At 43.2% G+C, this 16,721-nt stretch overlaps 1 protein-coding gene across 11 annotated transcripts in view; it reads right to left on the bottom strand.

Moving 5' to 3' along the window:
* The window catches only part of LOC114515066 (myosin phosphatase Rho interacting protein), a 172,466-nt gene that overhangs the window by 10,640 nt on the left and 145,105 nt on the right, over positions 1-16,721 (bottom strand). For all 11 annotated transcript variants that reach the window (XM_036032830.1, XM_036032832.1, XM_036032833.1 and 8 more), the window contains 3 exons: positions 2,941-3,058; positions 1,520-1,679; positions 399-518 (listed from right to left, as the gene is read on the bottom strand). In XM_036032830.1, coding sequence (XP_035888723.1) covers positions 399-518; positions 1,520-1,679; positions 2,941-3,058 — 398 coding nt within the window. The remainder of the gene's footprint in view (positions 1-398; positions 519-1,519; positions 1,680-2,940; positions 3,059-16,721) is intronic.

The raw sequence follows: 16,721 nt of genomic DNA, 5'->3' as shown, positions 1-16,721 counted from the left end.
TCTTATACATAGAAATTAATCATTCTACCTTAAGATGAACCTATCAGATTCTGAATAATAGAGTGTTACAGAATCTCAAGCAGCTACAGTGTCCACATAGTTATTAAATGTTTCGTTTTAGGTGATCAGTGTTTGTGGTGTGGCAGAAGTAGAGGAGAGTAGCAGAGTAAGAATGGGGTTAAAGGTCCCCATAGCACAAGAGGGGTCCCATGCTGCCTGGAAGCTGTTTTCTTTGGCTGTCTTCGAGTGATTTGGATCTTTCCATGTTCTCTCCCTCCAGCTGCCTCCAGGTCTCATCTCTACAATGATTCTATAAGCTTTGGACCACTCCTTGATCCCCACTTAGGCCTTGTGCAGTGCAGAGCTGGGTGAAGGGGGAGCCAGGCTCCGAGCAGTACCTCTAACTCATAGGCATCCTTGCCCTGCGTGAGAGGCGAGCCAGCAGCCTCCCCGCCAGCATCTCCAGTCAGCAGTGTCCGTAATCGTGCAATTTCTGCAGCCAGGCGGTTGTTCAGCTCCTGGGGTCAGCAACAACAAAACAGGGATGCTCAACAGAAATTCTTGGGGGCCTCAACCACGTAACACAAGCAGGAAAGGTTGCTCTCTCATAACACTAAGCAGAAATGAGTAGACACAGGCAGCCATGAGCAGTGCTTGTGCACACCATAGCTTTTTAGGTTTAACATGTTTAGGTGTTAACAGCCTGCAATTTATATCCCTGTAGAAGCCATCTGTGTGGGCACTGTATTTTGTAGAATTGTGTATGCAGGGTTCCACTATCTTTGGTACCTTTTTATCACTATTACTAGTGGTAATCTGTGTCATGGTTTGTCCCATTTGAGTTTCTATACAATTAGGTTCTCCAGCTCTCCTCCTACTCACTTTCTGTACCTTCTTTCCAACTGACAAATGTTTATCAGGCCACTGCAGTGACTAAGTGGAAACAGTCCTGCTGGAGCACCCTCATACAGGTTGGCCATAGGCCTGTGGAGGCCTTGCGCCTGAACCAGGCCAACATGTCTGCTCAGTGCCTGGGGATATGAGCAGTGGGTTGTGAGGATGGTGCTCCAATTTGGAACTCAAAGAGCTTTTATCAAACTAAAGCTACCTCTAGTCTATCCATTAGCCAGGATTTTAAATGCATCCCAATTTTCTGAGAAGTAGGCAAATTTTGAGAATATCCTGACAAAAATAAATGTGAACAGTATATGGTCTTGACTGGGAGACATTTACACCTGGTCCTAGACTTGGGGACAGGAGACCTGGACAGGGTGCAATGATCCTGACAGGCCCTACCAAGCAACAACAAAGCAGAAATTCAGAGATGCTCAGAAGAAACTGAGACATCTTAGAGTCCAAGTGTAAACACCTGGTTCATATGGCAGGTGGCCACCGCTCCAGCATGTGCAGTGAGTTTCTGTCGACATACTGGCAGATGTCAGATGTTGGGGAAGTGCTTGTAGAGAGCTGGGGCCACCCTGAAGTTGAGGCCTGGCCCCTAGCTTGAGCATGGGCTCACCTGATTGTGGGCGTTGAGCTCCTGGTTCTCACGTTGGCACTGCCGTAGGGCCTGCCGCTCGGCCTCTAGCGCCTGGGCGAGGTGGGCATTCTCCAGGCACTTCTGTGAGTACTGCTCAGAGAGGACCTCCAGCTCCCGCTGCACCGACTGCAACTCCTCCCTGGGGACAGGGCACCACTCACTCCTTTGCCTCCTCCCCACCCCAGAGCCCGCCTCTACAGGTTCTGTGTCCCCACTGTGAAGCTTGAGGGGTGATGAGACGAGAGAAAGAACTGTTGAGCAACACAGAGCAGGCCCTATGCATTTTGTTGTCTCAAAAAGTTTGTACCCAACTAAAGAGAAAACTTAAAAAGTACTTTAAGTTTATAGAAATCTATTCTGTACCCTTCCCTCACCCTCTTTCAAGTAGCTCAGCAGTCCAACAGACAATACCTCTCTTGTGAAGTCAGGAGAGAATTCATTCACTTGTGCCAAAACAAATGTCTTGTTCCCGAGAGAAGTCAGATTTGCACTTTGTTTTCAGCTCTAACTTTTGAGGCAATCTTTGTCTGATAACGCAGTCCCAGACTCTATTCACCCATAAAAAAATCAAAGCATCACGATGATGTTCTGTCACCCCAGACTCCTCGAGAAGGGCTGGATGTCCCATGGGTAGAGCTGAGGATACAGGGCCTCAGGGCAAGGCATCCAGGCCCTGCACACCGTCACCCCCTCCAGCCAGGATGAGAATGACAGTAGTCCACAGGAGGCCACCCACTCGGCCCTGGCGCTGAGTGCACTAAATGGAAGCCCTGGAACAGGCAGGGGCCTCAATTCTTTGATATCACTAAGACCCCAGTAAAGGCTGGCTCTACATGGCTTTCACAGTGACTAATTCAAGGACTCCCAGTAGTGGCAGGTCTCAGAGGGAAAAACATGAGCAGCTATGCTGCTGTATTCCCTCCAATCTCTTGCTTGTAAAAAGAGAATCAGCACATGTGCTTTTTTAAAGAACGTATGACACATGGTTACTTCTGTAACGCATGGTCATGAAGCATCAGGTATCAGGCCCAAGACCAGATTCCTTTCTCGAGAGCTACTGAGGAGGCAGCAGCTGACGGATAGAATGAATTCTGTGCCTGGCCTGAGAGGAGTCCTGAAAAATGGCTAATTATATAAAATTTCCTTTGCTGTACCTCATTCTCTGGAGTTTGGTAATCAGTTTGTTTGTTTTAGTAACGGGAAGCCCTTGGGCCATGAGGACTAGTGGCTTGCTGACCCTCAATGGCACTCAGCCCCTCTGGAAAAAAGGCTCTGAGCTGCCCTCAGTGCCCCCCTCAGGAACCCCATCTATGTGGCTCCCACAAAAACACAGGAAAGGCACCCTTTCCCATCTTAAAGGCCACCCTCCAGACCCTCCCGAGGGGATGAAACTGACTTACAGATACTGTCGCCGCAGGGCCTCGATGTCTGAGTTGATGCTGCTGATCTGGGACCGCTGGCTCTTCTCCAACTCGCGCTCCATCTCCTCCCGGTGGGCATTCTTCATGGCTTCAATGGCTGTGGGCAAGGACATGGCCATCAGCACTAACAGTCTGGGGGCCATATAAGACAGTATGACCGCTCCCCACAGTTACTGCTTAACCCATTGTAGTCAGGCTGCCTCTCCCAAACTCATTCTCTCGGGTGGATACAGGTGCATTCGTTCTTTCGATGTTAAATAGAGACCAAACTGACTAAATAAATGTCAATGTTAAATTCAAGCATCAGTTTATAAAACAAGCAAGCTTTTACGTTAGTTTATTTTCCTTCTGGGTACTAAAGCAATAAACCACTGGAAAGTATAATTACACAAAGGGAGGGCAACATAAAAGCAACGGCACTGTGTTTTCTCAGGACACAGTGCCATTTGCTTTGTGACAAAGGTTTTTTGTCAGGTAGAAGCTACAGTCTGATGTTACAGGCCACTCTGTGCAGAGGTCTGTCAGAGGGGAATGCCACCAATGGGGCTGATGCGGCCGGGGGAGTCACACATGTAACGGGGTGTGTTGGAGGTCAGCGAGCTGGAGTGCTGACTTTAGGCTTGCAAGCTCTCTCTGAAAGGGCTCCTAAAACCAGCCTTTTCCACAGAGAGTACTGTCAAAAATCTTAGGGGAGAATCCAGGATGGTGGTGGGATAGGTGAAAGTTACACTCATATTCTTCCTAGCCCAAACTGGAATTAAATTAAAATACAGAACAAGTAACCTGAATAATTGACAGAAGACTAGTCTTATAACCAAGGATTTGCAGAAGTCACATTGCAACTGATAAGAACAGCTGAGATGCAAGAAAAGCTGGTCCTGCGCCCATATGCAGCTGTTGAAAATTTGGAGGGATATTTCAGCTGCAAAGGTCCTCTCTGAGGAGTGATGTCTCAACCCCATGTCAGGCTCCCAAGCCCAGAGCACCAGGGCTGGGACCTGAAGACCATGATAACATCTGGCTGTGAAAATCAGTGGGGATTCTGTCCGCCAGGGATAGAAAGGAGTCCGCTAGAAACCCCGGTACCCTCTCTCAAAGGCCAGTGTACAAAATCTAATTGGCAGCCATTCACCCTGGTGTCCAGTAGAGGGAGAGCAGATTGTAGTGAACTGGATTTATGTAAGGACAGACTGGGTTGGGTGGCTCCAGGAAGAAGCAGAAGGAACAGGTGCCAGGGTCCTTGTGCTGAGTCCCTCTCCCAAAGGCTCACAGATGCCTTCTCTCCTGGGCTGAGCACTCCCCTCCCTGCAGCATCAGCCTACAAGAATGCACTATAACTAGTCCTACCCTCTGACTCCCTGTCCTTGCACCCTGCTGAGCTCATGACTATAGAGGAGTCAGCTGCCTTAGTCCATGGCATGTAGGCTTCTCTGAAGGGCTCTTGAGGGCGAACCCAAGGTGAGTGACAGAGACTGAGTTGTATGGCTCTGGAGCAGGGACTATCCCCCACCCCCAAGATCCACTAGCCCCATCCTCACAATCCCTACAGCCCCACCTGCCAAACTGATACCCTGCAAAAATAGTCAGCTGGCTATGGCCAGCCTGGCCTTTGGGGCATACTCTCTTAGAAGACTCTCAAGGAGATATGGACAGGCTCAGGGACAGACTAAGTTGTGTGGCTCCAGGGTGAAGGCCATTTTCCCCTTACATGCCTGACTGGTGCTACAAATCCTGTGCAGAGCCCTCCTATCATATGGTAAAACTGTGGTCTCTTTGGGCCTGAAAAACTCTGCTGGCTGGCCCCAGCAGATGACTCAGAGACCCCACCACACCACAAAAACCTACAGGCACCTGGCAGGTGGAAGGTGGCCTCAGTATACCCTGAGACTTTTGCTAAATGGCCTCAGCCCCAGGACTGGTGCCGATTCTGATCTGTATCAGTATTGTGAACACTACTTACCCCTTCCTACTGACTCACTGAAAATATACATTACACAACTGTCAAAAAACTTGCATACTGTTAGAAGCTCTTTCAGTGACTTAGCCTGATAGTCAGCCAGCAGGTGGAGGCAGATCACGGGGTGCCTTGGGACTTTTGCTGACTTGCTTCCAGGCTCAGTACTAGTGGAAGCTGGCCCTGGTCACCAGCTTGGCCTCTCCCATGCACAGTCAGACCCAGCAGAAGAGCCACAAACTGGGGGAATTGATTTGTAGCATCAAACAGGTAGCCTTGACATTGACCTGCACCACAGTTCCTTCCACAAGGCCCCAGAACCAACACATAAAGTGGAGGAATTCAGATCACAAAGCAAGAACCACTTAGCTTCACAAGCAGCAGGTCTAAAGGGAGATCTTGGCAAACAAAAGACTGCTGGGGTGGATTCTGCTAGTGGGGTCAGTCCCCACACAGGAGCTTGTACATTGCCATTGGGGTTGATCTTCACAGCCAGCCAGCCCAAGGGTCAAATACACTAATGAAGGAGCCAATAGCAATCAATACTCAACAACAATAGGAGGTGACACATAACCCATAAAAGAGACATTTCTGGAGCATCCGGCTCAGGTGACTAAGGAAACTGCATCACTGAGCCCCCACAGGACACCCACTAACCTAAGGACACCCTAGCAACCACAAGGCATAGCAGCTTTACCTAATACACAGAAACAAACATAGAGAAGCTGCCACAAGGAAAGACAAAGAAACATGCCCCAATAAAATAATAGAAGAAAACTTCAGAAAAAGAACTAAATAAAACAGAGGCAGGCAATCTACCAGATACAGAGTTCAAAGCAATGCTTGTAAGATTGCTCAAAGAATGGAAAAGAATGGATGAACTCAGTGAGAATTTATAGAGATAGTAAACAAAAAAGGACAAAGAAACCATAAAAATGAACCAAGCATAAATGAAGACTATAATATCCAAAAGAAGAATACACTAGAAAGAATGGCAGGTTAGATGAAGCAGAGGATCTAATCAGCAATTTGGAAGACAAAGCAGAAAGCAGAGCAGCAAAAAAACCCAAATGAGAATAGTTTAAGGGATCTCTAGAAAAACATCAAGCATAACAACATCTACAGGGGTACTGGAAGGAGAAGAGAATGATCAAGGAATCAAGAACCTATTGGAAGAAATAATGACTGAAAATTTCCCGCATCTGGTGAAGGAAAAGGACACACAAGTCCAGGAAGCACCGAGAGCCCCAAACACGATGAATCCAGAAAGGCCCACACCAAGACACATCATAATAAAATGGCAAATGTGAAAAACAGAGAGTCTTAAAAAGCAGCAAAAGAAAAGCAGTTAGTTACCCACAAGGATGAAGCTCCCATTAGACTGTCAGTTGATTTCTCAAAAACAAACATTTCAGGCCAGAAGGGATTGGCAAGAAATATTCAAAGTGATGAAAAGCAAGGACCTACAACCAATATTACTCCACCCAGCAAGACTAACATTAAAATTGAAGGGGAATTGAAGAGTTTCCCAGGCAAGAAAAAGCTAAAGGTATTTATTACCACTAAATCAGAAGTGCAAGAAATGTTGAAGGGACTGGGAGGAGGGGAAGGAGGAGAAAGAAATAAACAACATAATTAAAAGACAAAATGGCAATAAATGCATATCTATCCATAATCACCTTAAATATAAATGGCTTAAATGCTCCTATCAAAAGATATACGGTAGCTGAATGGATAAAAAACAAGATTCAGCCCTGGCCGGGAGGCTCAATTAGTGGGAACACTATTCCGTACACCAGAAAGATTGTGGTTTGATCCCCGGTCAGAGCGCATATCCATGTTGCATGTTCTATCCCTGTTCAGGGTGCATACAGGAGGCAACTGATCAATGTTTCTCTCTCACATTCTTCCTTCATCCCTCTAATATCAATAAAAATATCCTTAGGTGAAAATAAAAACAACAACAACAAGAATGATATATATGCTGTCTACAAGACACCCATGTCAGAATAAAAGATATACTAAAAGATATACACAGACTGGAACTAAAAAGAATGGAAAAAGACATTTCACACAAATGAAAATGAATAAAAAGCTAGGGTAGCAGGACATATATTAGACAAAACAGACTTTAAAACAAAGGCCATAATAAGAGACAAAGAAGGACAATTCACAATTACAAAAGACTCAATTTAAGAGAAAATATAACCATTGTAAACATTCACACACCAAATACAGGAGCACCTACATATAGAAAGGAAATCTTGATGAACATTGAGAGATTAACAGCAATTGTCATACTAGGTGTTTTTAACACCCCATAGACATCAATAGCTAAATCTTCCAAATACAACACCAACAAGAAAACAGCAACCTTAAATTACACACTAGATCAGATAGATTTAATTGATATTTTCAGAGCATTTCATGACAGCAGAACACACATTTTATTCACATGCACATGGATCATTCTCTAGGATACAACATATGTGAAAGACTCAAAAACAAGTCTCAATAAATTTAAGATTGAAATTATATCAAGCATCTCCACCAATCACAATGATACAAACTTAAAAGTCAACTACGAGAAAAAAACTGAAAAACACATGAACATATAGAGACTAAATGACAGGCTACTAAACAATGAGATCAAGTAAGAAATCAAAAGATACCCTGAGACAAATGAAAATGGAAACACAACCACCCCAAATCTAGGGAACACTGCAAATGCAGTAGTAACAGGGAAATTCATAGCCATATAGGCCTATCTCAAGAAAAAAGAAAGATCTTTTGCTACCAGATCTTGCCCTGGCTGGTATGGCTCAGTGGATTGAGCATGGGCCTGTGAACCAAAGGGTTGCTGGTTTGATTCCCTGTCTTGGCACATGCTTGGACTGCAAGCCAGTTCCCCGGATGGAGGAGCGTGAGAGGCAACCACACATTGATGTTTCTCTCCCTCTCTTTCTCCTTCCCTTCCCCCTTCTCTAAAAATAAATAAATAAAATATTTTTAAAAAAGAAAAAATCTCAAATAAAGAATCCAGGAGGAAGAAGATGGCGATGAGGTAGGAGGGAGCAGATTCCACTTTTCCCTACACGTGGGAGAAAAACCTAGTCGATCTCTGGAGGAACAGAGCAAGTAGCCAACAGTACCCCAGCATATATGAAAATAAGAGATCAAAAATTGTAGTAGACACTGAAAAACCAGATGGTAAGGAGAGTGCTTCAGGACAATAAGGTCCCAGGGACCAGTGCGGGGACCAAGGTGGCTGCACTCAGAGGCCTGGCACCCACCGCCTGGTCTGCCACAGGGTCCTTGGGAGAGAGACTGGTCAACTGCTCCCTCCCTGGCCAAACAAGGTTTGAGTAGCACTGGGAGAGACCTGGTTGTTTGAAGTTGCAGAGAGGGGAATAAGGACTAAGTGGCAAACACACAGGGCTGTGAGCACCCACGGAGTCTGTGGACGCTGGCTGGGGCGAGTTGAGAGTTGCACAGTGATGGGCCCTGACCCTGATAGTCACCAGTCTGGCTGGAGGATTGGCTGTGCTGGAGAACTGGCTGTGCAAGAAGCCAGGCCGCTGTACAGAGCAACTAGGCTTGAGTAGGAGGAATTTCTCAAAAGGAAAAAGTAAAAAGAGAGACACTCTTTGGGGAATTCTCCTGCAACAATCACTCAGGCCTACTCCCCACCCAGCTGGGCAGCAATCCCAAGGCTGTGCGGAAGGCCCTGTGCACCCCCATAGCACTGGGACGGGGGCGCACCCGAACCAGTGGGGCTGAGGCAGCCTGCCAGAGCAAGCGTGCGTTGCACCCCTGCCCACAGCAGTAACCTCAGGGAAAGTGCGCTCCCAGGAAGGACTGGATCCTACACCCAATGCGCCAAGGAGAGGTGCCAGACTAGCTTTGGGGAGAGTGCACAGGAGGCTGACTGAGTGCAGATCGGGAAAGGAGTAAAGCCATACCAATTGCCCCTCAGTCTGCTGCAACCAGAAAAAATGGTTTAGCCAGTTTGAAACCAACAAGAGCCTTTTTTTCCATAAGTAATTTTCTGACTTCCAGCCAAGATGGAGGCATAGGTGAACGCACTGTACCTCCACACACAACCAAGATTGGAACAACAACAATTTAGAGGCAGAATAACATCCAGAACTGACAGAAAGTTTATTTGAATGGAAGTCGGACAGCCAAGAAGTTGAAATAGACCCGTTCATCCAGACCGGTAGGAGGGGTGGAGACGAACAGCCAGGCGCAGGCTGCGGCCTGGAGAGCACAGAAAGTTAGGAGCACAAGGCATCTGCGGCATGTAGGGCATCTGGGACACGCAAGATCACAGTGGGTGGACCCTGAGTACGCAAGCAGCAGCTGGCAGACCCAGTGAGGCGGCGATTGTGGAGCAGGGCAGAGCGCACAACCCAGGATCCCAGAGAAGGGACTAAAGTCCCACAGAGAATGGAGCAACCGCCATTGTTCCCTCGCAACCCCACCCCCACATACAACTTCACAATCTAGCAACTGGGGTGCCCAGCCCTGGTGAACACCTAAGGCTCCACCCCTCACTGTAACAGGAGTGACCAGACCAAAAAAAAAAAAAAATGGAGAGAGATGGCTACAACAAAGAAACAAATCAATGCCCCAGAACTCATCCTTTTAAGCAACCGAGAAACAGCCAACCTATCAGATGCACAGTTCAAAACACTGGTGATCAGAAAGCTCACAGAATTGCTTGATTTCGGTCGCAAATTAGATGAAAAAAAATGAAGGCTACGATAAGAGAAATGAAGGAAAATGCACAGGGAACCAATAGTGATGGGAAGGAAACTGGGATTCAAAATAATAGAGTGGACCAGAAAGAAGAAAGAAACAACCAAACAGGAAAGAATAAACAAATAAGAATTAAATAAAATGAGGAGAGGCTTAGGAACCGACAGGATATCTTTAAATGTTCCAACATCTGAATTATAGGGGTACCAGAAGGGGAAGCAGAAGCGCAACAAAATGAAAACGTATTTGAACAAATAATAAAAGAGAACTTCCCCAGTCTGGCAAAGGAAATAGACTTCCAGGAAGTCCAGGAAACTCAGAGAGTCCCAAAGAAGTTGGACCCAAGAAGAAACACACCAAGGCACATCATAATTACATTAGCCAAGGTAAAAATGAAGGAGAGAATCCTAGAAGCAGCAAGAAATAAGGGGACAGTAACCTACAATGGAGTTCCCATCAGACTGTCATCTGATTTCTCAAAAGAGACCTTACAGGCAAGAAGGGGCTGGAAAGAAGTGTTCCAACTCGTGAAAGACAAGGACCTACATCCCAGATTGCTCTATCCAGCAAAGCTTTCATTTAGAATGGAAGGGCAGATAAAGTGCTTTCCAGATAAGGTCAAGTTAAAGGAAATCATCATCACCAAGCCCTTATTTTATGAAATGTTAAAGGGACTTATCTAAGAAAAGAAGATTTAAAAAAAAACATGTATAGTAAAAGGACAGCAAACTCACAATTATTAACAACCACACCTAAAACAAAACCAAAAGAAACTAAGCAAACAATTAGAACAGGAATAGAACCATGGAAATGGAGATCACATGGAGGGTTAGCAACAAGGGAGTGGGAGGAGGAGAGAGCGGGGGAAAGGTACAGAGAATAAGTAGCATAGATTGTAGGTTGAAAATAGATAGGGGGAGGGTAAGAATAGTATGGGAAATGCAGACGCTAAAGAACCTGTAAGTATGACACATGGACGTGAATTAAAGGGGGGAATGTGGGTGGGAGAGGGTGTACAGGGTGGAGGGGAGTGAAGGGGGAAATGGGACAACTGTGATAGCATAATCAATAAAATATATTAAAAAATTTTAAAGAGTAATTTTCTAATTTTTATTATTTTTTATCTTTCAATTCCATTTTCCTCTCTTTCCTATCTTGTTTTATCCCTTCTTCCAAGATTTCCATTTTTATCTCTTCTTCCTTTCTACTGCCTTTTTTTTTAAATACCCACAACTGAGACAAAAAACCTGGAACTGTGAAAAGACCAGAGCTGGACCCAAAGAGGGGGCATCCCAACAGCTGAGACAGTGTGACAAACTTCACTTTGCAATTACAGAGAACCTGCAATTTATTGCATATATGTATTATTTCTTTCACTATTCTTACATCTTTTACTTTAATAGTATTTTTGTATTCCTCTTCTTTCTGTACAGTCTTCTTTGCTTGGCAGGTTAAACTGTATCATTTGACAAGCTTTCCCTGTTCTCTCTTTCACAGTGTATTGTTAATTTACTGTCTCCCACTTAACTCGTGTTCCATTAGCAACTACTCAAGGTCCTATACTCCCTATTCTTGTTATCCAGATCACACAAATTCTGTCATATGATTGTTGCTCTAATATTATTATAAATAATAGCTGTTTCATACAATTGTAAATACGACAGAACACCCCTCCCAAATCTTAGCCCACTTCACGGTTTCCTGAACTCTATTACTATTGTGGTTAACTCTATTCTCTCATACCTCTTTTCTACCCTTTACTCACAACTTACCTCAGAATCTGACCTCCAACAACCCCAAGGCTTTCAAGATGGAAGTCACAATCCCTTCCTCCCCAATAAGAGTCTAATCTTCTCTCCATCCTTTCTAAAAAGTGGCTAGTTGGGTGGAAGATCATGGTTAACACTATACATAGCAAAAGGATCTCCTATCTCTTCTCTTCTGGCTGCTACTGTAGATATCATAGAATACTTTCCTGCTGTCTTAAACCATTTTGCCTCCCCCCTCAAACTGATCACAAAAAAGAGTAGGTGGAAGTGGTGAACACCAGGATACCCACTGGAAGAGGAAACCCAAAAACAAACGACCACTAACAGATAACAACAGAAGAAGGTGAAGGAGGGAATGGAAACCACACAAACCTCAATCCAGAGCCTATCTGGAAATACAACTAAACAGTGGAGACACTACCCAGTACAAACAACTTAACAAGGGCAACAGAGAATCCTCAAAACCTTGTACACATGGAAGAACCAGCTTCAATATAACCTGCCCTCACCAGCACAACAAAATACAAGAGGTAGTAGACAGAGTGACTCTCAGTTAACCAGCTGGTGGGAAGGACCCACCAAAGAGATACCCAACAACAATCAAAACCCAAAGACAAATACAGAGCCAACTTAAATGACAGCCAAAGAGCAGTGAGTTCAGGAGATCAAGGAGACTGCACCACTGAATCTCACAGCTATTCTATCACTGAAGTTCACACCATAAACCCAGGGAGCAAGAACAGATCAATTTAAGAAGCTGAGGCTAACAGGAAGAGTCTCACAAACAAAGGGAAGACAAACAATCCCCAAATGAAAGGAAAGGAGGAAGCCTCAGAAAGAATGTTAAATGAAAGGGAGACAACTCAACTACCAGATACTGAGTTCAAAGCAATGGCCATGAGGAAGCTCAAAGAGCTCAGAATGAGCTACCAGAAACTACAGGGAAGCTACAATGAACTCACTGCAAACTATATCAACATGAAAAAAAAAAAAAAAGAAACTATCAACAAAGGCCAACAGGAAATGAAGAATACAATTTCTGAACTGAAGAACACAGTAGAAGGAATCAAAAGCAGGATTTATGAAGCAGAAGATCGGATCAGTGAGCTAGAGGACAAAGTAGAATAAAACACCCAGAAAGAGCAAGAAAAGGAAAAAAGTCTCAGAAAGAATAAGAGAGATTAGGAGAAATGCAAGAGAATATGAAACATAATCATATCTGTGTAATAGGGATACCAGAAGGAGAAGAAGAGCAAGGGATAGGAAACCTATTTGAAAAAGTAATGATGGAAAACTTCCCTAATTTGATGAGAGAAAAAGTCGCACAAATCCAGAAAACACAGAGAGTCCCAATCAAGAGGAACCCAAAGAGGCCCACTTCAAGACACATCATCATCAAAATAGCAAAATTCCAAGACAAAGAGAGAATCTTAAAGGCAGCAAGGGAGAAACAGAAAGTGACATACAAAGGAGCCCGATAAGATTAGCAACTAACTTTTCAATGGAAACACTACAAGCCAGAAGAGAATGGCAAAAAATATTCCCAGTAATGAGAACCAGAGGACTGCAACCAAGGCTACTTTACCCAGCAAGGCTCTCAATCAACATAGAAGGCCAAATAAGGAGATTCCCAGACAAAAGAAGTCCAAAAGAATACACCTCCACCAAACCAGCTCTGCAAGAGATGCTAAAAGAGCTGCTTTAAGGAAGGAAGAGAGAGAGAGAGAGAAAGGAACACAAGTACAAAAATGGCAATGAATAACTACCGATCAATAATAACCTTAAATGTAAATGGACTAATGCTCCAATTAAAAGACATAGAATAGCTAAATGGATAGGAAAGCATGACCCACACATATGCTGCCTACAAGAGACCCACCTCAGGACAAAAGAACTACACAGACTGAAAGTGAAGAGCTGGAAACAAATATTCCAAGCAAACGGACAGGAAAAAAAAGCCGGGGTAGCAATACTCATATCAGACAAAAGAGACTTCCAAAAAAGGGCCACAAAGAGAGACCCAGAAGGTCAATTCATAATACTCAAGGGAAGAATCCACCAAGAAGACATAAACATGGTAAACATATATACACTCAACATAGGAACAACCAAATACATAAAGAAATTCTTAGAGGACTTCAAGAAAGATATTAACAGCAACACAATTATAGTAGGGGATTTTAACACCCCACTGTCAAAAATGAACAGATCTTCCAAACAAAATATCAACAAAGATATTGTGGCATTGAACAATACCCTAGATGAAATGGACTTAACTGATATATACTAGAGTCCTTCATCCCAAAGAAGCTAAATACACATTCTTTTCAAATGCACATGGAATATTTTCAAAGACAGACCACATGATAGGACACAAAACAAGTCTCAACAAATTTAAGAAAACTGAAATCATACCAAGCATCTTCTCTGGCCACAAGGGACTGAAACTAGAAACCGACCCCAAGGGAAAAACCCAAAACACTCAAAATCATGGAGATTGAATAGCATCCTATTAAACAATGAATGGGTCAAGAATGAAATTAGGGAAGAAGTCAAAAAGTTCCTGAAAACAAACAAAAATGAAATCACAACAACCCAAATCTTATGGGACACAGCAAAGGCAGTCCTGAGAGGGAAGTTCATAGAGATACATGCCTACCTAAAAAAGATAGAAACATTTCAAACAAACAGCCTAACCCTACACCTACAAGAACTCGAGGAACAACAACAAAGACAGCCCAGAGCAAGTAGAAGGAAGGAAATAACCAGGATCAGAGCAGAACTAAATGACATAAAGACTAAAAGCACAATTCTAAGGAACAATGAATCCAGGAGCTGGTTTTTTGAAAAGATAAACAAAATAGACAAGACTTTAAGTAGGCTCATCAAGAAAAAAAGAGAAAGAATCCAAATAAACACAATCAGAAATGAAAGAGGAGAGATTACAGCTGACACCACAAAAATACAAAGGATTGTAAGAAATTACTATGAAGAACTGTATGCCAAGAAATTTGAAAACCTAGGTGAAATGGACAAATATGTAGAAAAATATAATCTTCTAAAACCCAATGAAGAAGAGGCAGAAAGCCTGAACAGAACAATAACAGCAGATGAAATTGAAGCAGTGATAAAAAAAACTCCCGACACACAAAAGTCCGGGTCTGGATCATTTCACAGGAGAATTCTACAAAGCATTTATGGGAGAGCTAACCCCTATCCTTCACAGACTATTCCAAAAAATCCAGAATGATGGAAGACTCCCAAACTCTTTTTATGAAGCCAGCATCATCCTAATTCCAAAACCAGACAAAGACACAACAAAGAAAGAAAACTTCAGGCCAGTATCATTGATAAACATACATGCTAAAATCCTCAACAAAATACTGGCAAACCGCATCCAACAACACATTAAAAAGATCATACACCACGGCCAAGTGGGATTCATCCCAGGGATGCAAGGATGGTTCAATATTCACAAATCAGTAAATGTAATACATCACATAAACAAACACAAAAATCACATGATCATATCAATAGATGTGGAAAAAGCATTTGATAAGGTACAGGCATCCATTTATGATAAAAACACTCAGCAAAGTAGGAACAGAGGGAGTATTCCTCAACATAATAAAGGTCATATATGAGAGACCTACAGCCAACATCACACTCAATGGGCAAAAACTAAAATCTTTTCCACTAAGATCAGGAACAACACAAGGTTGTCCACTTCCACCACTTCTATTCAATACAGTGGAAGTTTTAGCCACAACAATCAGACAAGAAAAGGAAATAAAAGGCATCCAAATCTGAAAGGAGGAAACAAAAGTGTCATTGTTTGCAGATGACATGATAGTGTACATAGAAAATCCTATAGACTCAGCGAAAAAGCTCCTCAACCTAATAAATGAATTTGGCAAAACAGCGAGATAGAAAGTCAATGTCCAGAAATCAAAGGCATTTTTGTACACCAACAATGAAACAGCAGAAGCAGAAATCAAGAAAAGAATCCCATTCGATACAGCAAAAAGAAAAATAAAATACCTAGCAATAAACCTAACCAAGGAGGTAAAAGACCTGTATGCAGAAAACTACACAACACTGAAGAAGGAAATCAAGGGAGACACAAACAAATGGAAACATATACCGTGTTCATGGATCAGAAGAATTAACATCATCAAAATGTCCATACTACCCAAAACAATTTACAGGTTCAATGCAATACCTATTAAAGTACCAATGGTGTATTTCACATAGAACAAACATTTATATGGAACCATAAACGACCCCAAATAGCTGCTGCAATTTTGAGAAAGAAGAGCAAAGTAAAAGGGATCACGATACCTGACACCAAACTGTATTACAAGGCCACTGTAATCAAAACAGCCTGGTACTGGCATAAAATCTAGCACATGGACCAATGGAACAGAACAGAGAGCCCAGAAATAAGCCCAAGTCTCTACGGTCAATTAATATTTGACAAAGGGGACAGCAACATAAAATGGGGTAACAATAGCCTCTTCAACAAATGGTGTTTGGAGAACTGGACAGCTACATGCAAAACAATGAAACTCGAGCACCAACTTATACCATACACAAAAATAAATTCAAGGTGGATAAAAGATTTAAATATAAGCCATGACACCATTAAAGTCCTGGAGGAGAACATAGGCAGGAAAACCTCAGATATTTCACGCAGCAACATTTTTACTGATATGTCCCCCAGAGCAAGGGACATAAAGGAAAGAATAAACAAATGAGATCTCATCAAAATAAAAAGCTTCTGCACAGCTAAAGAAAACAGTATTAAAATAAAAAGAGAACCAACTGTATGGGAAAGCATCTTTGTCAATGATACCTCAGACAAGGGGTTTAATCTCCAAAATATATGAAGAACTTACATGACTCCACTCTAAGAAGACAAGCAATCCAATTGAAAAATGGGCAAAGGACTTGAACAGACACTTCTCCAAGGAGGACATACAGAGGATCCAGAAACACATCAAAAGATGCTCAATATCGCTAGCTATCAGAGAGATGCAAATTAAAACCATAATGAGATACCACTTCACACCAGTCAGAACGGCCATCATAAAGCAACAAACAACAAGTGTTGGAGAGGTTGTAGAGAAAAGGGGACCCTAGTGCACTCCTGGTGGGACTGCAGACTGGTACAACCACTATGGAAAACAGTATGGAATTTCCTCAGAAAACTAAAAATGGATCTGCCTCTTGACTCAGCAATTCCACTGCTAGGGTTATATCCTAAGAACCCTGAA

Source organism: Phyllostomus discolor, chromosome 8, assembly GCF_004126475.2.
Source record: "Phyllostomus discolor isolate MPI-MPIP mPhyDis1 chromosome 8, mPhyDis1.pri.v3, whole genome shotgun sequence".
In the NCBI taxonomy this organism is placed as follows: domain Eukaryota; kingdom Metazoa; phylum Chordata; class Mammalia; order Chiroptera; family Phyllostomidae; genus Phyllostomus; species Phyllostomus discolor.
This window is presented reverse-complemented; position numbering and strand designations above follow the sequence as displayed.